The sequence below is a fragment of the Enhydra lutris genome, unplaced genomic scaffold, assembly GCF_002288905.1.
Source record: "Enhydra lutris kenyoni isolate GAN:26980312 unplaced genomic scaffold, ASM228890v2 scaffoldscaffold85, whole genome shotgun sequence".
Classification (NCBI taxonomy): Eukaryota; Metazoa; Chordata; class Mammalia; order Carnivora; family Mustelidae; genus Enhydra; species Enhydra lutris.
In genome coordinates, this window is record NW_019154169.1 from 8,499,598 (window position 1) to 8,522,086 (window position 22,489).

At 58.0% G+C, this 22,489-nt stretch overlaps 2 protein-coding genes across 2 annotated transcripts; both read right to left on the bottom strand.

The window, feature by feature from the left end:
* Positions 1 to 379: 379 nt before the first annotated feature.
* LOC111161612 (homeodomain interacting protein kinase 4) lies at positions 380 to 7,375 on the bottom strand. Its single transcript, XM_022525369.1, has 4 exons — positions 6,911 to 7,375; positions 2,881 to 3,237; positions 1,260 to 2,108; positions 380 to 559 (listed from the first exon to the last, which is right to left on the bottom strand). Exons 1-4 carry the CDS (start codon positions 7,373 to 7,375, stop codon positions 380 to 382), a joined length of 1,851 nt encoding a protein of 616 aa, XP_022381077.1.
* Positions 7,376 to 9,867: 2,492 nt separating this feature from the next.
* Positions 9,868 to 20,504, bottom strand: LOC111161533 (periaxin). The gene is given in 7 exon segments (XM_022525261.1): positions 9,868 to 12,872; positions 12,875 to 13,838; positions 14,470 to 14,666; positions 17,916 to 18,072; positions 20,021 to 20,146; positions 20,268 to 20,372; positions 20,466 to 20,504. Coding segments are annotated over 5 exon segments (4,149 nt in total). The 5' UTR covers positions 20,048 to 20,146; positions 20,268 to 20,372; positions 20,466 to 20,504; the 3' UTR covers positions 9,868 to 10,068.
* Between the last annotated feature and the right edge of the window lie 1,985 nt (positions 20,505 to 22,489).

Sequence of the window (22,489 nt, forward strand, 5' to 3'; positions counted from 1 at the left end):
CATCAGAGAGCAGGGCCCTGGGAGGCCAACCCGAACCCCTCCCCAGCTCCAGTCCAGGCCTCAGGCGGGGCTGCTGAACAGTTCTTTATTGAAATGGGCAAGGGCAGCAGGGCCGAGGGCATGCTCAGGGCCAGCGGGGGCAGCCCCCTTCCTGTGTCCCTTTGGCCCAGGGGGGAGGGGGAGGCGACGGGCCAGACCCCAAGGCCCTCCTGTGTTCAGGGGGTATGTGCTGGCATGCACCACGGGCGAGGGTATTGGGGGATTTCTGGATAACTATCTTTCTGTAAGAATAATTTGTGGGTTTAGGAAATGGCTTCTCAGGAGGGGATGCCAGCCCCACTAGCACAGCCTCCAGTGATGGGCAGGGGTGGGGTCACCATCAGTGGTGCCCACTGACGTGCTGCAGAAAGCTGGTGGTCCGGGAGGGACCATGCGGGCGAGCGTGGCGGGCTGGGAGCCCCTGAGCCCGTGGCCCCCTGACACCCTCCAGGGTCCAGTCTGGCTCATTCAGCCATTCCCCAGGGCAGCTGCTGGGGTCAAAGAGCTCAGGGCCTGGCCTCTGTTAGGAAGAAGAAAGGACCATCAGCCAAGGAGCCCCCGACCCTGGGAACCACCAGCCTGCCCCTCCTGGACTCTTCTCCAGTCCCATCTGAACCCTTGTCACTTCCCCAGGGCAATTTTGTAGATCCCAAATGCAACTTAGCGGCTCAAACAGTGTGTGCAGAAACCTTAATGTGTTCTGAGGTACTATTAGGGTCTCTGAGGCTTTGTCATTTCTTCTTGGGGTGGGTAAGCCCCTGCTAAGGCCTTGTTCTGAGTGCTGGGCCTTTATCACTTCCAATAGGGGGATTAATGCATTCTGACTTTCTATACATCAGGAAGGTGGATTAGTGTGTGCTGAACCTTCTATCCTGAATATGGGTTAGTGTGTGCTGAGCCTTCTATCTTGAATGTGGGTTAGTGTGTGCTGAGCCTTCTATCCTGAAGTGATCAGTGTGTGCTGAGCCTCACCACCTTGTAAGGGTGGGTAAGTATGTGCTGAATGTTACATCCTGAGTACGGGTTACTATATGCTGAGCCATAGCAAATCCTAATCATATTCTGAGTGTGGGTTAGTGTTTGCCGAACCTTGTCACATCCTGAGAGCAGACTCGAATGTGTTGAACCCTGAGCCAGCTGCAGCCTGTACCCACCATCCTGGAGCTCGGGGAGGCCCTGATCCCAGAACCACCCACAGCCTACAGGCCCACTAGGCTTACATCAGCATCCATGGTCATATCCTTGACGTCTGGTCCATCCCCATCCCGCTGTGGGAGGCTGGGCGGCTCGGCCGAGGCCCCGCGGCGCTCTCCTTCGGCCCAGCCACTGCCCCGGCATGGTCCCTCGTCCTCGGGGGAGGCCTGGCTCAGCCGGATGAGGTTGCTGAAGTTGGAGTCAGACTTGGAGCCTGTGGGTGGCTTGCGGGCCTTGTGGCGACCCGCCAGGCGGCTGCCGTAGAAAGCCAGGATGGGCTCGGGGCCCGAGTCAGGCACCCGGCGGCCAGTGGCGGCCGTCTTGAGTGGGGCCAGCATGTCAGGAACCACGTCGGCTCGGGTCTCGCCCCACAGCCCGCATCCCACCTCCTGCAGACTCAGGTCGTCCAGCTGATCGATGGCCCTCTGCATGCCTGGTGCCTTCTCCTCACAGAAGAAGGGCCCGCTGCCCACCACGCTGCCTATGCCCACGGCCTCCTCCTCCTCGGCCAGCCGGTAGTAGGGGGGCCCATCCTCCACGGCCGCCACGCCGGGCGTTGGCGGCTTGCCTTCCACCTGCAGCGAGAGGCGGCAGCCGCGCAGCGAGAGCTGGTAGTAGCGGGTGGTCTCGTGGGCGCTGCGCAGCTGCTGCATGGACACGAAGGGGTGGCGCAGGGCGGCGCTGGGGCTGATGCGCTCGTGCGACTCCCACGTCAGCATGCGTTTGATCAGCTCCACCATGCTCTTGAGGTCGGCGAGCTCAGCCAGCGCCTCGCGGTCAGGGAAGGTCAGCCGGCTGGCTGCTCCACCGCCATTCACGGTCTCGATCTGGTCCAGTGACTTGAGCATGTACTTGCGGCGCTCCAGGGGGCGCACCTGCTGGGACACGGGGGGTGGGCACGGGGCTGACACTGAGTCCGGGCCCTTGGGCTCCTGCTGTGGGGCCCACGTATGACCACGCCATCCCCGCCCCCAGCTTCCAGTCTGCCCTCCAGTCTTGTCCGGGCCTCTCTTGCGGCTGTGAAGCCCACACACCCAAACCTAGACTTCCAGTTCTGCCCAGGATCTGACCTGGAGCTCTCTTGCTGCGGGGAGGGCCACACCCACTCCCTATGGCCAGAACCCCTCTCATCTGACCCAGCACCCTCCTGCTGCTACAGGAAACCTACCAGAGTGGGCCCTTTGGTCTTCCTGCCATCTCACCCAGAGTCTCACTGAGCCAAGTTTCACTTCTCCCTCAGACCTCCAGTCCTCTCCAGAGCCATGGGTGCAGCCCCAACCAGCCACCAGCCCTCAACCTCTAGTCCCTCCTTGGAGTCAAATCCAGATCCTTCCTGCTCCTGGGTGCCACACCACCAAGCCCAGCCAGCCAGGCCTCCAGGTGGTCCAACCGGCTTGCTACACTAGCTTGTCGACCCCCCTTTGCCAGGAAACTCAGAACAGCCGCCATATACTTCCAGTGCCACCTTGGGTCTCACCCACATCTCTCTTGCTGTCACTTGCTGTGATTTGAGCTGACCCTCTAATCTCCAAGTCCTCTCTGAGGTCTAGCCTAGATTTTTTTTCTCGATGAAGCAGACCCCACATGACCAGCCCTCACCCTGCCTGCTCCACACCCTCCCCCCCTCCCCCACCCACCTCAGCCTACCTTGGTCTCAGCCAGGTAGTCGGCAGAGGACTTGAGCTGCCAGGGGTTGCTGGCATCAGGGTGTGGGTTGCGCTTAAAGAAGTGGTGCGCCTTGCGGGCGGCGTGCAGCAGGTGGGACTTGGGCAAGCCCTGGGTCTCACAGATGTAGCGCACCTGGTCGTACTCGTTGTTGCCTGGGTAGAGGGGCCAGCCCAGGTGCAGCTCGGCCATGACGCAGCCCAGGGACCACACATCCACCTTCTCGCAGAAGGGCAGCCCTAGCAGGATCTCGGGGGCCCGGTAGAAGCGCGACTGGATATATGGCTCTTTGACATAGCGCACCTCGCTGAAAATGCTGGCTGAGCCGAAGTCTATCACCTGCCGGCGGTGGGGGTTGGGGGAGGGGCCGGGGACGACCGATCAAGGTCTCCCCTGTGGCTCTGACCAGTGTCTTTCTGCCCCTGCCATCTGACTGTCACTGTGTCTGTGAGTCCTTATCTCTTGTTTATGTCACTGTCTTCGCTCATCTCTGTCTCTGGTTTTGTGTGTTTGTCTCTCTGTTTCTAACCAATAGAACATATGCCTTTAGGACCCCTCTCTTCGTCTTTCACTCCACACCTTGTCCATCAGCAAATCTTGTCGGCTCCACCTTCTGAACGGATCCAGACTGGGCAGCCTCCCCATCCCCAGCCTTGGCTCCCCCCAACCCCACGCCACCCTGTCCTGGGGCATCTCCCACTGAGGCCGATGTGGGGGCCTCTTCAATGGGCTCCCTGCTCCTCCCCTCTGCACCCCAGTTCACTGGTCATATGCACGCCACTGAGGGATCCTGTGAGCACCTGAGTCCGATCACATCCTTCCCCTGCTCAGAATCCCTCCATGGCTTTATCATCCTATGATAAAAGTCAACTTTCCCATGGTGGCCCCCAAGGCTCGAGCAATCTGGCCATTGCCCATCACCTCTCTGGCTTCAGCTCCTCCTGCTTCCCCTCTCTCACAGGTGTCTCACTGTCCCTTGAACAAGCCAGATGCATTCCTAGTGCAGGGCCTTTGCACTAGCTGTTCCCTCTGCCTGGCATCTCTTCCCCCAGGTGTCCACATGGGTCACTCATCTCAGGTCTCAAAAGTCAACTCACTGAGACCTCCCCTGGCCATCCTATAAAAAAAACACCATCCCCCACGGTTCCTATCCCCCTTCCTGGATCCCTGCTTTTCTCCAGAACTTTTTTTTTTAAGACTTTATGTATTTGACACACAGAGAGAGAGAGAGAGATCACAAATAGGCAGAGAGGCAGGAAGAGGAAGAGGGGGAAGCAGGCTCCCCGCCGAGCAGAGATCAGCAGAGAGCCTGACACAGGGCTCCATCCCAGGACCTTGAGACCATAACCTGAGCCGAAGGCAGAGGCTTAACCCACTGAGCCACCCAGGCTCCCGTTTTTCTCCAGAACTCTTAACACCATTTCACATCCTATATGTTTTACCATTCAGTCAAGTTCATTGTCTCTCTACCCAGCTAGGACGCCAGTCTGGGGATTTTGTCAGTTCACTGTTGCATCCCTAGGTGCCTAGAACAGTGCCCGGCACACAGTTAGGGGCGCAATCAGGAGAGAATGAATGAATGAATGAGGGGGCTTATGTCCCTGGCATGCTCTTTCCTTCCACCTCTTTTTTGTATCACTCTCTTTCTTTCTTTGCCTCTTCATTGCTTGCCTGTTCCTGGTGTCTCTCATCTCTCTCTGTCTCTACCTCGATGTCACCTGCTGGGAAGACACCTCCAGGAAGCCCCACCCTCTTCCGTCTTCATCATCAGGCACCCGGAGGGGAAGGCGGAAAATCTTTCTCTCCTGATGCCGCTGGGAGGCGCCCTGTGCTACTTTCACTCTGAATCTCCAAGACTCTCTGGACCCCTTCCTCAGTTTCCCCCTCTTAGTTTCTCTGCTTTTCATTCAGCCATCCTCGTGTTCTGTCTGCAGAAGGTGGGATGATGGGAGAGTTATTAACCTGCACTCTGAGTGTGGGTGGCAAAGGCCTGAATCTGAGAGCGTGAGGGCCCTGGGGCACTTGTCGGCCATGGGATCCGTTCATTCATTTGTTCCACAGACACAGGAAGGAGGGCCAATGCCGGCCAGGTGCTGTGGATGCATCCTGTCTGCCTTCTGCTGTGTTTGTGGGAGTCTTTCCTTCCTTGGGGCTCTGTCCTTCCATTTCCTAGGGCAAAATGATCTGCCTTTTCCTGCCTGCCTCTCTCCCTGTGACTCTTTCATTTCGCATTGACTCCGCCCCCTCACTGTGCCGGGAGATGCCGAAGACACCGTAGTGGCCACAACTGACCTGGTCCTGCCTTCACAGCCCCGCCCGCTCCTGGTCAAGACCCTTCACCAGACAGTGATAAGCTCAGAAGTGGACAGAGGGGCCAGGGCTGGGATGGGGGACACAGGTGGGGGTCCAGGGCAGAGGAGCTGGGGCTGGTTGGGGGAGCCCAGGGAGCTTGTGACATGCATAAGAGGTGCTTCTGTGTGCCCAAAACAGGGTCAGGTCCTGGGGTCAGGTCCAGAGGAGGTCAGTAAGTGTTTGGGTTTTGTTTAAAGATTTTTATGTATTCAGGGGTGCCTAGGTGCCTCAGTGAGTTAAAGCCTCTGCCTTCAGCTCAGGTCATGATCCCAGTGTCCTGGGATTGAGCCCCGTGTTGGGCTCTCTGCTCAGTGGGGAGCCTGCTTCCCCTCCCCTCTCTCTCTGCCTGCCTCTCTGCCTACTTGTGATCTCTGTCTGTCAAATAAATAAATAAAATATTTTTAAAAAATGATTTTACATATTCATTTGAGAGAGGGAGACAGAGACAGAGAGAGCACAACAGGGGGAGCAGTAGAGGCAGAGGGAGAAGCAGGCTCCCCGCTGAGCCAAGACCCCCCCCCCCCAACATGGGGCTCGATCCCAGGACCTGGAGATCATGATCTGAGCCCAAGGCAGACGCTTAACCATCTGAGCCACCCGGAGTCCCCAGGAAATATTTGTTAATGAACAAACTGCCTGTGATGAAGAATGGCGCCTCCATCCTTCCAGTCACTCGGACTATCAGGCTCTCCTCTCTAATCAAGTCCTCTCTTATACCTCACATGAGATCAGTCAGCAAATCCTGTACTTACCTAGAACCCACTGTGTCCCTTCCTCCCACTACCCTGACTCCATCCCCGCATCCGGGCTTCCCACTTGGCGGGGAGCAGCCACCCCTCACTGCCCTCCTGCTCCTGAACCTCACAGGCTGTTGCTCTCACACAGCCAGAGGGACCCTGGCAACACCTGAGCCGAATCATGATCTCTGTCTGCTCAGAAGCCTCCTGTGGCCCCATCTTACATGGAATAAAACCAGTCCTCATTGTGGCCCTTGAGGCCCTGTGTGTCCCAGCCTGTGACCTCCCTGGTCCCATTCCTCTCTCTTCTCACCCTGGCCTCCTGGGTGCTTCTCAAACACATATACTCAGATCACTCCTACCTCAGGGCCTTTGCATGAACTCTTCCTTCTCCCCAGATGCTTTTCCCCAGATGTCTACATGACTACCTCCCTCCTTTGGGACCTTCCTCAAATGTCATCTCAACGAGGTCTCCCTGACTGCCATGTCTACAATTTCGGTCACCACTGCCACCCCCAATCAACACCCCACCCACATCCTCCTCCTCTATGCTTTATCTTTTCTCCTTCTCACTCACATACCACATTTGACTAATTTATCTTAGCAACTGTGTTTCCCACCCCCTCCTAGAATGTCAGCCCCACATAGATAGGACCAGGCCAGAGGAGCTGGACTATGAATTGGAGAAGGAAGGTCAGGTCTCGGGTCTGGGACAGAGAGGATGTCAGTATTGGGACAGGGAGGTGGGGAGGATTTTAGGGCCAGGAGGTGGGGAGAGGCATCATGGGCAGGGAAGGGGAGACATTCAAGGCTGGGAGTGGGGGACACGGGAGACCTTAGCGACAGGAGAGTGTCCAGGGGTGGGGGAAGCTCGGAGAAGACGAGGAGGAGGGATATGGCCATACTGGGGCTGCCCCACTCACCTTGACCCTGAAGGGGCAGCGGGTCTGGTCCACCAGCATGATGTTCTCGGGCTTGAGATCGGCATGGATGATCGCCAGCTCCTTGAGCCGGGCCAGGGCTCTGAGCACCTGCAGGGTAACTGTGCGGATGTGGCGGGCAGGCAGGGGTGCGAAGTTGTTCTCCTTCTGGAATTCGAACAGGTTTTGCTCCAGCAGCTCGAAGACCAGGTAGAACTTGAGGGCATCATGGAAGAACTCGAGGAAGCGGATGACGTGGGCCTCCTCGGGGTCCAGGCCCCGCATACACCGCAGCAGCTTCAGCTCGTTCTTGATGATGCGGTTGCGGTAGGCGTCATTCTTGAGGATCTTGATGGCCACCATCTCCCCCGTGCTTCGCCGCCAGCCCTTGGCCACCTCCCCAAAGGTGCCCTTGCCCAACACCTCGATGATGTCATAGCAGTCGGTCTCAGACTGGATGGTGGCCATAGTGCCCCGGCCCCCAGGCGCAGCCCTGCCACTGCCCCCGCCCCACAGGCTCTGCCTTCGAAGGCTTCCGGCCCGCCACCGGCTCTGAGGCCCCCCCAGCGGGGGAAAGAGAACCGCACTCGTGCCTCCCGCTTCGAGGTTCACGCCCACCTCCCTGGCACCCCCCAGCCCCCTGGGCCACACTGCCAGTCTGCCAGGGGCCACACCCCTCCCCCGAAGCCCTCCTGGCTTGGGACGAGGGGCCCCAGGCCCCCCCGAATGGGTTCCAGCGTTGCTGAGTGGCTCTGGTTCTGTTGTTGGAGACCTGAGCCCCAGGCTGGAATGGGGGGTGGGGTGGCCGGTGGAGCCCCCTCCCCCACCCCAGCGTCGGAATCCTGGAGGGGCTGGCCAGGTGAAGGGTCGACAGAGAAGGAAGTCCAATCCCGGACCTCTGGCAGGGGGAACTGGGACATTCCTAAACAGAGGTGAAGAGCTTGGGGGATGTGTGTGTGTGTGTGTGTGTGTGTGTGTGTGTGTGTGTGTGTCCCCATGTGAGCAAACACCTGCCCCTACCCAAGGATGCCATGGGGGGAGGGGTGCGGCTCAAGCCAGGCCAGCTGGTAAAGGGTCTTGAATGCCAGGCTAAGGAGTTTGGACTCATCTCTCTGAGGGCCCTGGGGAGCCACAGAAGGGCTCTGAGCAAGAGAGTACAGGGTCAGATTTAAATGTCAGAAAGCTATCGAGCAAATAAGAGTGGATCAGAGGGGACAAGAGTGGAGGCCTGGACCCTGGAGCAGGGCGTGCGGGGGGGAGGCTGGTGTATGAGACTGGCGGCCAGGAGGGCAGGCTATAGGACTGATAGTTTGGTGGGGGAGAGGGAACCATCCAGAACAAGGCCCAGGTCTCAGGGATGGTCCCTGGAACAGGGACATGGATAAGGAACACCTTAGGGGAGCAGATGCTGATGTCAGGTTAGACAAGTCTGGAGTGCTTTAGAAGCCTTAACCCGTCCTTAAACATACATTTTATTTATTTTTTTTTAAGATTTTATTTATTTATTTGACAGAGAGAGATCACAAGTAGACAGAGAGGCAGGCAGAGAGAGAGAGAGAGAGGGAAGCAGGCTCCCTGCCGAGCAGAGAGCCCGATGCGGGACTCGATCCCAGGACCCTGAGATCATGACCCGAGCCTAAGGCAGCGGCTTAACCCACTGAGCCACCCAGGCGCCCCCTTAAACATACATTTTAATAGCAACATTTATGGAAGAGAAAAGACGCAAAGAAGTTGAAAAAATGCCGAAGGCCACCCAGTTGGGTGCCAGCGACAGGCTTTGACCCCAAGCAGTCTGACTCTAGACCCAAGCTCCGAACCACTGCCGCGTCCAGCGGGGGCACTCAAGGAACACTAGGTTCCCATGTGGACCACAGGGAGGGTGACATGGCCTGGGGACGGGGTGGAGGTGGCTGAGGGCCTCACAAGAGTCCTGAGGGCCCAACGGGCATGAGGAGAGAGAGGAGTGGGGAAGAGAGAAGAGAGTGTTTAGAAAGGAGAAAGGGACCCTGAGAAGTCAGGACAAGGGAGACAGAGGAAGCCCTCAGCATGGCCATAGAGAAGTCACCATAGACACTGACAGGTCAGCCGTAGTGGGAGGGAAACACCAAGTGGGGGGAGGGGAGGGCTGGGCAAAGAGTATGCGCCAGAGGTATAAGTCACTCCTGCCATGTCTGGTGGGGATGACGAGAAAGCACGTGACCAGGTGGTGACCCAGGGGAGGTCAGCTTTAATGGAGAAGATACTAGAGTAAGCCAGTGGTGTGTGACAACTCAAGGGCATGGCTGGATGTGAGGAGAGCAGACAGACGGATACTGGGGCGTCAGGGGGACACTTGGGACTGGACAGAGTATCTTCTTGTCCCAGCCTGGGCCACCGCAGAGAGATGCGGGGGAGTCTGGAGCTCCTTGGTGGGGGCTTAGGACCTGCGTGGGGATGGGTCCCTGGGAGCCAAGGCCCAGCCAGCCCTGATGGGAGCTGAGGACGCTGGGACCTAGTCCTAAGAGGACTGGAGCCTGGAGAGGGAGCAGGAGGGGCCTTCCTGGGTGGGGCCGGGCCGGATGGGGCAGTCAAACCTGCCAGACAGGAAAGCAATCCCCGGGATGTGGAGGTGGCCTTGTCGAGGAGAAGGTGGCCAGCAGAGGTCACATGCGTAGCAATTGTGCTGCTCTCTCAGGGCCCCCCAGGGAGGTCCTGGTGGGAGAGGCCTCAGCCTAGGGATCTGGCTCAGAGGCCCTGGGGAGTTCTGAATGGCTAGGGCAGGACCCACTGCTAATCTTTCCTGACTCTCTTCAGACCTGGGGTGGCCCGGTGTCTGCCAACAGAGGCCCTCCTCAGGCCAGGCTCCAGCAGGCCCCCTCCTTGGGGACCTCTTTCCCTGCACCCTCTCCACCCTCCCCTGTTCCTCCGCCACACACACACACACACACACACACACACACAAGAAACCCAACACAAGGCTCCTCTGGATTATTTTATTCACATGGTTCGGCAAGATACAGGCCCTCCTGCCAGTGAGCCAGGCATGAGGCCTCCCTGGCCCGGTCCCGGTCAGTCAGCCACCTCCCGGCCCTCTGAGGCGTTAGTGCTAGTTATCTCACACACAAAACAAGAAGGAGGCAGGAATAGGGAATGGGAGGGGACGTTCCCTCTGCTCTGGGGCTTTAGACGACAGCAGCCTGAGCCCCCTCCATCCTGGCAGGGCCTGGAGCCCCTGTCTCTGAAAACCCCACACTGGGCAGCCGAACCCGGAATCCACCCTCTTCCTGGTCCCCACTCCCACTCCGGGCCTTGGGGCTTAGGGACACCCGGGGGAAGCGGAACTTGGGTGACTTCTCCCCACCAGGGGACTTGGGGGCTGCCTCGCCCTCCTGGCCCCGAGAGGCCTTAGACGGGGTGGCCAGGCCCACACGGGGCAAGCGGACCCGGACTCTGCCTCGGCGCCCAGAGGCCCCTTCCCCGCCACCCTCCTCCTCTTCCTCCTCGGGGCTGGGGGAGCTCTCCCCAGGGACTGCCTCGCTCTGGCTGAAGCCCACTCGTGGCAGCCTGAGTTTGGGGCTCTTGGTCTTCTCACCCTCTTCAACGCCCTCCTTGGCCCGAACCAGGCCAAATCGGGGCAGCCGCACCTTGAGCTTGTGTCCGGCCTCCCCGTCGCCCTCTGCCACCTGGTACTCAGCATGGCCACCCACGGTGGGTGGGGAGATCTCGACGTCGGGTAGTGAGAGGTGGAAGGTGCGCTCGGCCCCTGGGGACTGGTCTCCAGACCCCTCTTCCCCAGCCTCAGCTCTGGCCCCCAGTGTGGGCATCTTCAGGCTCAAGCCCCCCTCGCCTGTGGCTGCCTCACCCACCTGCGCCTCTCGGCCCAGCCCCACGTCCAGCTCAACCTGGGGCACCGACACAGCAGGCATCTTGAAGACGCCCTCACCTACCAACAGCTCGCCACCTGCCACCTGGGCTCCAGGCAGAGACAAAGTCACCTGAGGCACCTGGACCCTGTAGCCTGCTGCACTCTCCACTGACAGGGCTGCACCCTTGACCTGTGGTCCAGTGGTGGTGCCCAGGCCGGCCTCCCCGAAGCCAGACAGCTCGACCTGGGGCAGGGAGATGCCCAGGGGCATCCTCAGCGCCCCCTCCTGGCCCTCAGTGCCTGCCGGCCTGGTCACGGACACTTGGGGGCCTGACAGCCGTTCGCCACTGACAGCTACTACCGCCTCAGCCCTCCCTTCCTCCTGGGCCCCCAGGGTGACCAGCTCCACCTCAGGGATCTTAAGCTGCCCAGCCACGGACTCGGGCTTTTCTCCTGGGCTGACATGCCCACCCTGGATTTCAGCTTCCTTCCCCCGAGCCAGCCCAAAGGAGGGCATCTTCAACTTGGGCATCTTCACCTTCCCATCCCAACCCCAGCCCTTGCCCTCCAACTCGGCCACCCCTGGCGCTAGTTCTCCTGCCTCAGCATCCCGGCCCCTGACCCCAAACTTGGGCAGGACAAACCTCGGCCCCTTGACCTTGACGTCAGCCCCTGCCACCTCCACCTTGCCTGTGGGCAGACGGGCGTCCAGGCTGAGCTGCGGGATGGACAGATCGAGGGCAGGCAGCAGGCCTGCCTCCCCTGCCCCTTTCACTTCAGCCTCAGTCCCCGCTCGGGCCTTGGGGAGTGAGATGGCGAACTTGGACACCTTCAGCTTGGTGGCTCGCCCAGCCCCCTCAGCCTCTGCCTTGGCCACCTTGGGCCCCGAGAGTCCAAACTTGGGCAGGGAGAACTTGGAGGAGGGCTTGACTTTCATCTCCATCACCTCAAGCCGCCCCTCCTCTACTTCCACAGTGGGCAACTGTGGCGTGACGATTTCAACAGAGGGCATTCGGAAGGCCACTTCCCCGACCCCTGCGGCCACCCCAGGGCCCTCTGCCCGCTCCACCTTGCCCACTTCGGCTGCTGGGACCTGCCCCTCCAGGCTGAGGGCCCTCGGCAGGTCTAGCTCCACGGAGGGCAGTGTGAGAGTGGGGACGCCCACACGAGCCTCGGGACCTACCTCTGGCTGCAGACAGGGCAGTGTCACCCGCTTCCCAGAGACCTCAGCCCCTGCCTCGCCTGCCTTGCTTTGCAATGGAGACTCTGCCCTCCCTAGCTTGGGCATGGTCATCTTGGGCATCTTGAAGCCAAATTCCATCCCCTCTGCCTGCTCGGCTTTTAGCTGCACCTCCGGAGCCTTGGGCAGCTTCACCTCGGGCGCCTTCGGAAGATGCACCTCTGGGACCTTGGGCACCTGCATTTCTGGCAGTCGAATCTCTGACACCTTTGGCAGCTGCACCTCCGGGAGGTGGACCTCGGGCACAGCCATCTCGGGCACCTTGGGGAGTTTTATCTCTGGCAGTTTCATCTCAGGGAGCTTCATCTCGGGGAGCTTCATCTCAGGGACTTTCGGCAGCTGCACGTCGGGGAGCCGCACCTCGGGCACAGCCATCTCCGGCACCTTCGGGAGCTTCATCTCTGACACTTTGGGGAGGCCTACCTCTGGGAGTTGCACATCTGGCACGGCCATCTCTGGCACCTTCGGGAGCTTCATCTCGGGGAGGTGCACGTCAGGGAGCCGCACCTCGGGCACGGCCATCTCTGGCACCTTCGGGAGCTTCATCTCGGGGAGCTTCATCTCGGGGGCTTTGGGGAGCTGCACGTCGGGGAGCCGCACCTCGGGCACGGCCATCTCTGGCACCTTCGGGAGCTTCATCTCGGGGAGCTTCATCTCGGGGGCTTTGGGGAGCTGCACGTCGGGGAGCCGCACCTCGGGCACGGCCATCTCTGGCACCTTCGGGAGCTTCATCTCGGGGAGCTTCATCTCGGGGACTTTGGGGAGCTGAACGTCGGGGAGCCGCACCTCGGGCACGGCCATCTCTGGCACCTTTGGGAGCTTCATCTCGTCGAGCTTCATCTCGGGGACTTTGGGGAGCTGAACGTCGGGGAGCCGCACCTTGGCACGGCCATCTCCGGCAACTTCGGGAGCTTCACCTCAGGCCCTTTGGGCACCTTGACCTCAGGGGCTGAGACCCCAAGGCCAAACGAGGGCATCTTGATGGTGGGCAGCTTCAGCTTGCTCTCGACAGCAGCTTCGGCAGCAGTCGGCCGGGGCTCCAGGAGCGAAAGCCCAAAGGTGGGCATCCGAAGTCTGGGCCCCTTCACCCTGGCCTCAGGGCTGCCCTTGGCCACCTTGGCCTCGGCGACTTCCTTTGCTCGAGTCCCGAATCGGGGAAAACTGAGGCGGGGCATCTTCAGGGCCACCTCAGGTGCCTCTCCTCGGGCCTCCACCTCCACACCTGGCAAGGCCAGGTCCACTCCTATGGCAGGCGCTGCCACATCCAGAGTGGGCACCGTCACGGCCGCAGCCCCTTCCCGGGTTTCCAGGCAGGGAAGTGTGGGCAGAGTGGGGAGCGATGGTAAGGTGGGCAGCTCCACTTGGGGGACCTGGATCCCTAGGGCCACAGGCTCCACAGCAGGGGCAGTGGGGGCTCCTAGTCCAAGGCTTGGCAGGTGGAGAGCCACCTCTCCCAGTCCCTTGGGGGCTGAGACCTGGGGGACACCGACCTCGGCGCCTGGCAGCCGGGGCCCAACCAACTCCACCTGGGGGGCTGTGAAACGGGCTCCTGCTGCCACCTCAGCCTCCACTTTGGCTTTCCTTGGGGGAGGAGCAGCAGCGGCCAGCCGGGCTGCCTGGGCCTCTTCTGCCACTTCTCGGACGCGCAGCCGAGGCAGCTGGAGGCGCCGGCGGGCTGGGGCAGCTGGGACGGGACCCTTGGGAGCCTCGGCTTTGAGGCCCCGACGCAGACGGGAGAACTTGGGAAAGGAGAATTCGACGTCAACAGGGGCCAGGTCTGCAGGGGCCCCCAGGGCCCCGGGCATCACCATCTTCTTCTTCTTCACGGGGGACAGACTCTGGATGTTCTGGGGAGAGAGGAGAGATGCGGGAGGCAGTGGGACAGTGGGAGGCTCGGGGAAGACAGGGGCAACCCCATCTGGCATTGCACCAGGCTGGGGATGTGTTGGATGAAGCATCTTGTCCCCAAAACACCAGCCCCACTTCCTTCCTGTCATTTCACAATTACTGCCCCGGTAAGGCACAGACATTCATTTAGCAGCTGACAATGAGTCAACAGGAGTGTAGGAACTGGGACCCAAGACTACTAGGTCCTCATCCAGGATTTTCCCCAATACCTTCATTCTAGAGATGGGGAAACTGAGGCCCAGAAAGGGAAAGAAACTGGTCCAGGGTCACTCAGCAGTAAGTTAGCAGCACTCAGGCTTGAACCTGGCCTTGCTGGTTTGGAGTTCCCTGGTTCAGGACTACCGGCAAGCCTAGAGCTAATAGCTCTCCAAAGTGGGTAAAGGCCCTGGTCTGAGACAGGTGGGTCCCCCTCCCCAGGGAGGAGTTTAGGGGTAGAGAACAGAAGGCAGACAGTGGGATTAGCGTTGGGTTAGTGATAAGACGGCCCACGGTGTGGAAGAGTAGGGCTCAGGGCGCAGAGACTGGATCGCTGGGGCAGTCCAGAGCCGGCGCCGGGCTAAGCACGCGTACCAGCTTGGCCACCTTGGCCCGTGGGCCCTTGATCTCGTAGCCGGCCACGGTGCCAGGCCGCAGCGCCAGGTCCCCGGTGGGCACAGTGCGCTTCAGACAGAAGGAGACCTTGTAAGGCTCGGCACATTGCAGCAGACGTAGTGCGTCCTCGTACTTGAAATTCTCGAAGAACACACGGGCGCTCAGTAGTTGGTCTCCTGTAGGCAAGGTGGATGTGGGCAGGGCGTGGGCATCTGCTGGCTCCACCTAGGCCTGGTTCCACCCACTTCCCTGGAGCGACCTCAGCAAGGCTGGCGGGCCCCAAACCTTGGCCCCGCCTATCCTCCCCGCCCCCACCCCCAGTACAGACTTGAGAAGCGAAGTCCTCCCAGTTTGAGATCCAGACAGGCTCAGGTGAAGCCCCGCCCCATGGCCTTAGCCCCGCCCCTGCCGAACAAATCCCCTCCCATCCAAGCCACGCCCATTGCCTTTCCACTTCCCTCCCCCATTCTCACATTTTACTTTATTTTTTATAAAGATTTTATTTATTTATTTGAGAGAGAGACAGAGATAGCAACAGAGAGAACAAGCAGGGAGGAGAAGGAAAAACAGGCTCTCCGTTGGGCAGGGAGCTCCATGTGGACCTTGATCCTAAGACGCTGGGATCATGACCTGAGTGGAGGACAGACACCCCCCCCCCCCCCCGCCCAGACGACTGAGCCATCCAGGCACCCTCCCCATTCTCACATTTTATTTTATTTTTTAAAGATTTTGTTCATTTATTTAAGAGAGCAAGAAAGCACACAAGTAAGTGGGCAGAGGGGCAGAGGGAGAGGGAGAAACAGAGTCCCTGCTGACCAGGGAGCTGGACTCAGGGCTTGATCTCAAAACTCTGGGATCATGACCTAACCCCAAGGCAGAAATTTAGCCAGTGGAGCCACTCATGCACTCCCCTATTCTCACATTTTAAGATATTGACTTTGTTTACTGAGAGGACAGAATCAGACCTTCCAGAATCTTCCACGCCATACTCACCCCCCAGTTCCTGTGGCTATTCACTCCACTCTCCACCTATTTCTAAGGATGAACCGTCCCCACTTCCAACTCAGGTCAGCCTTTCCACCACCTTCTCAGGGACATCCTCCAGCAGTTCTCCCCTCTCTCCCCACATCACCAATTTGTCCCTTTCTTCTGTGTTATCCCCATATGCATACAACATACCATTATTTGCCCCATAGGAAAAGTTATCTTGACCTCACTCCTGGAGCTCCTGCTCCATTTATCTGTTCACCTTAATGACAAATGCACTGAGTTGTCTAGCTGCATCACTTTCCACGTCTCCAATCACACTTCTGACACCCGTTTCCAGAAACTTGAATGGCCCCTCTCAAGGTCCCATACGTCTGTATAGCTAAGCCCAGTGATCAAGTCCCAGACTTGATTTGAGGGGACCTCACAGACTTTGACCTAACATCACTCTCTCCTTCATTCATTTGTCTGGCTTGGGTTCCAGGGTAAGACACACCCTCTAGAACCTCCTGGAGGTTTCTTCTCAGCCTCCCCACCTCCTGGATCTCTTAATGACACACTGTCCCAGAGCTCAGGTCTTGGGCCCCTTCTCATCTCTGTCTCCATGCTATATTCACCCCTTTAGGAAGCTCACCCAGATTAGGAGTTTAAAGACCATAAATGGGCTGACAACTCCCAAGTCCATTTCTCCAGTCCAGCACTCTCCCCTCCATTCTAGACTCATATATCCACTTCCCCCTCCACAGCTTCACCATGGCATCCAACAGATATCCTTCACTTGACAGATCCAAACTGTTCTGGCCTTACTCCAAACAAGCTCCAGCCCCAGTGTTGCCCATTTGTGGAACTAGCAACTCCAACCTCAGGTCAAGAATCCCTGGACACATCCTTGACCCTTCTCTTTTCATCACACCCCATATCCAGTCCTGAAGGCTCCTCCTTTAAAATATATCCAGAAAAAAAAATAATAAATAAAATAAAATATATCCAGAATCCAAACCTTTCTCTTCATGCCCATTAACACTGTTTTGTGTCTGAACATCACCATGTCTTACCTGGATAATCAGAGTAGCCTCTGTGTGTGTGTGTGTGTGTGTGTGTGTGTGTGTGTGTGTGTGTGTACTTATTTATTTAAAGTTATCTTGGGGCACCTGGGTGGCTCACTTGGTTAAGCATCTGCTTTTGGCTCAGGTCATGATCCCAGGATCCTGGGATTGAGTCCACATCAGGCTCTCTGATTACTGGGGAATCTGCTTCTCCCTCTTCCTCTGCTCCTCCCCCCACCCCTGCTAGTTCTCACTCTTTCAAATAAAGTTAAAAAAAAAAAAAAAAGTCTTAGGGCGCCTGGGTGGCTCAGATGGTTAAGCAGCTGCCTTTGGCTCAGGTCATGATCCCAGGGTTCTGGGATTGAGCCCTATATCCGGCTCCCTGCTCAGTGGGGAGTCTGCTTCTCCCTCTCCCTCTCCCTCTCCCTCTGCCTGCTGCTCCTCCTGCCTGTGCTTTCTCTTCTGTGTCAAATAAATAAAAATCTTAAAAAATAAAAATATAAAAATAAAAACGTTTTAAAGATTTTATTTGTTTGAGAGAGAGTACATGCACAAGCAGGGAGTTCTGTGCTGTCCCACTCACAACCTTCCCAGATTAAAAGCCAAAATTCTCACCATGGCCTATGAAGCCCTCTGAAAACCAGATGGCCATACAGCTCACTCCCTTCCCTCCACCGGGCCTTTCCTCCCTTCCTGGCTCACCCTATTTAAAAATACAACTGTCCTACAGGCACGCACAGCACACAATGCCTTCTAGTTTACTATGTGTTTTACATATTTTGGTCAAATATATCTCTCCCTTCTAGAAAGTAAGCATAAATGCAGAGAGTGTGTTCTGTTTTGTTCACTATAGTAGCCCAAGCACCTAGAATCGTATCTGGAAATAGAAGGCACTTAGTAAATAGTTGTTGCATGAATAAATCACATCGGCCTCATCCATGTCACTTAAAATATCCCTTACTTACTAAGACTCCCTCCAAGTTAACTCCACCTCTTTTCTCCAGGCCCAAAAACAAAAATAACTAGTGCTTACACGGTGCTTACTGTGTGCCACTTAGCTATGCGCTAAGCATTTTCAACTACTGACTCACTTGATCCACGTAATAACCCTGCGAGGTGAGTACTAGAATTATTCCCATCTTCGAGATGGAAAACCCAAGGCACATAAGATCACAAGCTAGCTGCAGATCTCGAAGTCAAACCGACACTATATGAGCCTCCAGAGCCCGCTCTTAGCCACTGCCAGGCGGACACACAAAGCCCCGCCCCAAGCCACTCTCCCCGCCTCCTGGGAGCAGGCCACGGCCGGGACCTGGGGCGCACTCCTAACCCCGCCGCCTCCGAAAGGCGCCGCCTCCGAAAGGCCCCGCCGCAAGCTCCCGGCCCGCCCACCTTCCTGCAGGCTGAGGCTCCTGGCCGCGGGCGAGTCCTCCCGAAGCTCGCGGACAAAGATTCCCTCTTTGCCGCCGCCTGCTACGTTGATACCGCTGACCCCGGTCTGCGCCTCAGTCTCCACGATGATCTCCACCAACTCCGCCCGCCTCAGCTCCTGCGGAGGGCAGCGAGGGGTCGCCATGGGGCGCTGGTGCCGGACCTCGCCCAGAGTCCGGCATCGCGCTTAAAAGCGGCTCTTAAAAGGGTCCTCCAGTTACACGACCCTGCGCGCGGCTCCGGCCAGCCGTGCGGGCCCACCCACTCCGACATCTTCCCTTTGAGGAAGCGCGAGGGCCGCCTGCTCTCTCGCACCAGCGGCAAGGCTCAACGGCTCGGTCCACTGCTGTCGGCCGGAGCCCTGGGGCCGGGGTCGAAGGGGCGGGGTTATAGACGAGAAGCCGAGTAGCGAGGCGGGGGGAGCGGGGGTATGTGCGAGAGGGGAGGGCCCGATAGGGCGGGCTCTGTTCTCGGGGGCGGGACCAGTTCGGGGGCGAGGCTAGGGGTTGGGCTTGTGAACAGACCGCTCGCGCAGGTAGAGCTCAGGCCACAGAGGAGGGGCCAAAAATCTGGGAGGGGTGTGGCAAGAGAGTAATACAGGAAGGTAAGGCGGGGATCCATAGGGTGGGACTGAGGTATGGAAAAAGGCTTTAAAAACAGCCCAGCAAGGGGTGGGGTGAGGATGGGCTTCCGAGGAAAGTGCTGGATCTTTAAGTGGTGCAGGATGAAGGGGGGAGGTTGAGACTGGGCTCTTCAGAGGCCTGAACGCTTGTGAGACTATGCCCTATTGTGGACTCTGTGACCCCAAGACCTGCATAACGCCTTTGGGAGAGAGAATCCAGTGAAGAAGAGGGGTGCGTGGGTGATGAGTAGTGGACCAGCAGACATGGCATTCCTGGTATTCACTTTAAATGGTGCTGTCCTGGCCCTGGCCCAGCAGCGCCCGTCGGGATTCACATCCGGGATTTAGAAAAGGCCGTGAGAGACCCCAGTTCCACACCGGTCTAGGAACTCAATCTGCTGTGTGTTTCTGGGGGAGAACTTTGCCCTCTCTGGGCCCATGGGTGACATGGGTTTACGGAAGGAGTCCCTGTGAGCTGAGACCTGAAGCAACAGGGATCCGAGGATGCTGTAATGGGCGGGGCATCGGGACTGGGTAGATTGGAGTTGAGCCCAGGGCTTGGAGAGGGTTACGGCAGCAGGTCGAGGCTGGCAGTGGCCCTGGGACTAGAGGGCTGGGAGGAGCATGTTGAGAGGAGGTGAGAAGAGTTGTAGAGGCAGCTGGGAACAGCAGGAACATGACCACCTCCCCAAGGCCCTGGGCTAAGCATTTTACCTACAGCATCTCATTTCATCCTCCTCACAGCACGGACAGACACAAAGGTAAAGAGAAGCGGAGTGATTTGCCTAATGCCACACAGCAGAGTTAAGCAGCTAGGCTTAAACCCCCGTCTGTGACCTCAGAGCCCCTAGGCCATCCTGGAGGCAGTGAGTGACCTCCTTGGCCTTCCCCCCGGCCTGCCACCCCTCGGATTCAGCTTGGCTCCGGGAAAAGTAGACCCAGTCTGTGCCTAGCATCCTGTACGAAGTGGTCGATGCGGGTCCTCTAGCGCCATAACAGTGACCATTGTCCCATTTCACCAATGGGAAAACAGGGTTTGAGAGGTCAGGTCCCCTGTTTGGAGCTGCACAACCAAAGTGGGGGGTTGGCATTTAAGCCCAGGAGCTCAAAGCTCACGTATTTAACCCCCATAGCAGCCTGCCTCTTCCAACAAAAAGTTTCTGCCCAATTTTCTTTAGCCCGTTATTAATATAACTCCGTTAAGCCCCCAATGAATTCGCTGCTTGGACTCTCAGTTTGTACCAGGCACTGCTAAGCACTTTCCATATGTTCAAATTCTTTTCCTCCCAGTGACCTATAAAATAGGCACTGTCACTATTTCTATTTCACGGATGGGGAGACTGAGGCACAGAGAAACCAGGAAGTGTCTTCTTGCTGCCTCAGTCTGTGCCCCCTACCTGCCCCCCGCCCCCAGGTTCCCCTTGCAGGGCATGTGAGTGCTCACCTCAGCGCTCCGGCTCCTGGCCTCCATGGCACAGCTGGGAGTCACCCGAGCCCCAGGCTCCTGCTTCCTCTCTCCCTTCTGCTGCAGAACCAGCTTTAGCTCTGCATGGAGCAGCTGCCTCTGAGCCTGTGGGGGACAGGAAGGGAGGCTTGAGGCCAGGAGAGTGGCGAGGAGGAAGCCAGGTGTGGAGGGAGAGGCCAAGACGGATATCAGAACAGGAGAAGGGCCCCCCACCCCTTCCTCTCACCGCTGCCTGGGCACAGGCACCCCCGCCTAACAGGAGCCCAGCCTGGGGTGTAGCACAGGCACAGTCCTCTGCGGGGCTCACACCCTTCCTCTGGGGTCTTGCTACCTGTCAGGAAGAGACCAGGGCATGAGGCTCCAAGCAGGCCGGGGAGGGATTGGTGGGGAGGGGGGTGGGCATGTGGCACCGGCCAATGCTCACCTCAGGGTCTCGGCCAGCTCCTTGGGCCTCCTGGGTCCGGGGCTCTGAGAAGAAGAACGTGAGCATTACCATCAGCTAACCCCACCCATTCCTTCCTTTTTTTTTTTTTTTTTTTTTTAAGATTTTTAAAATTTATTTGACAGACAGAGATCACAAGCAGGCAGAGAGAGAGGAGAAAGCAGGCTTCCCTGGGAGCAGAGAGCCCGATGTGGGGCTCGATCCCAGGACCCTGGGATCATGACCTGAGCTGAAGGCAGAGGATTTAACCCACTGAGCCACCCAGGCATTCCCCACCCATTGCTTCCTGAGTGCCGGATGCTTCCTGCGCTCTGTCAGGATCCCATCCCCACAGTGCAGGGGCGGGGGGGGACTGAGGCCTAGAAGGCCTTTATTGGCCAACAAACAGTAAAGTAAAGCCAGAGCTGACTCCTAGGACTACCTGAGAGTAGAGCCCCTGCGCCAACCACCTGGGTCGACCGAGAGAGCCAAATTCACCATAAAACAATCCTAACCACTCCCCTGTCCTCCCTGTGGGCCAATCACCTCACCTCTCTGGGCCTCAGCTTCCTCATCTGTTAAATGGGGAGAAGAACAGCACCTACTACGTCAAAGAAGTGGGTAAATACAAAATGCTGGGTACATGGAGGGGCTTCAGAAGCCCTATTATTATTACTGAGCACTTCCTGTGGTCCTGATCTTGTGACAAATGTCCCACAGGGGTCATTCATTGCCCCTAAACCTCAGAACACTCTTGTGAGGTCAAGAGAGTTTTCGAGCCCATTACAGAGAAGATGCCTGAGGCTGGGAGAAGGACAACCACAAATGGTCATGAGTGGCTGAGCCAGGATTTGAACTTATCTGAGAGTTCCAGACTTTTCTACAGGTGATGGTAACTAATGGGTACTGAGCGGTTATTCTTTGTCAGTCCTGTGCTCCGCCTCCTCCCTGTGTAAAACCCACAGCTCCTCAGAGAGGCCAAGAATCTCGCATAAAGTCACACAGCCCAGTGAGAAGGAGGCAGAACTGGGATTCCCATGCCTCCTCCCCAACAGGCCTTTCTGGGGAAAAGGGCATGGATACTGTCTCTCCACATTCCCTCCCCCTTGGCCGACGCTGGCCTTGTCCTCCCAGCCCCCACCTGGCATGCCAACCCTCCAACCCCCACTCTACCGGGAAAGGTCAGGCCTCACGCGGCACATTCCCTCAAACAATGGCCCATCTGCTGTGCCCAGTCACATTCCACCCCTGCCCACCCACCCCCAGCCGCACAATGGCCCTTCATAGCCCACCACTGGCCAGGATAGAGGACACAGGGACCCCTCAATGGTCCAGCTGTACCCACTCCACTGGCAGGGACCCCACAGTACCAGAGGGCTTCTCCCTGGCCCTCCTAGGAGTCCTGGTCTCTGTGGCCTTCCCCAGTCTCCCCTCTGAGACCTCAGCTGCTCCAGGTCCCACATCTGTGGCATTTCCTACAGACTAGCCCCAGTGCGGATCCCCCTAGGTCTCTGAATCACCCTGAATATGGTGGTTGTTTTAGGGTTGGAAACTGAGGCTGAGAGAGGGGAAATGACCTGTCTAGGGTCACACAGCCAAGACCCTACCCTTGACCCCAACTCTGGACCTGAACTTTCATTGGTGGCTCTGAGCACTGGAGAAGCCCCAAGCAGCAAAAGAACTGCGGCAGGGGCTGGGCTGGGAAGGGAGGTGGGGATTGAGGGTGCCCCAAACAGGCATTTTTAAAGGTAACTCCTCGGCCAACCATGGGCTAGGCAGGCACTTTATAGATGTGGCCTTGGTACCCCATTTTACTGATGAATAAATGAGGGTTAAGACACCACAGTGGCAGGGGCGCCTGGGTGGCTCAGTGGGTTAAAGCCTCTGCCTTCAGCTCAGGTCATGATCTTAGGGTCCTGGGATCTAGTCCCACATCGGGCTCTCTGCTCAGCAGGGAGCCTGCTTCCTCCTCTCTCTCTTTCTGCCTGCCTCTCTGCCTACTTGTGATCTCTCTCTGTCAAATAAAT

What these genes read in the sequence shown, in the direction of transcription:
- LOC111161612 (XM_022525369.1), bottom strand. Translation starts at nt 7,375, where the DNA reads ATGGCCACCATCCAGTCTGAGACCGACTGCTATGACATCATCGAGGTG. An exon ending in ACTACCTGGCTGAGACCAAG is followed by an intron (nt 2,109 to 2,880) that starts GTAGGCTGAGGT and finishes GTGTCCCAGCAG; the next exon opens with GTGCGCCCCCTGGAGCGCCG. An exon ending in ATATGACCATGGATGCTGAT is followed by an intron (nt 560 to 1,259) that starts GTAAGCCTAGTG and finishes TCTTCCTAACAG; the next exon opens with AGGCCAGGCCCTGAGCTCTT.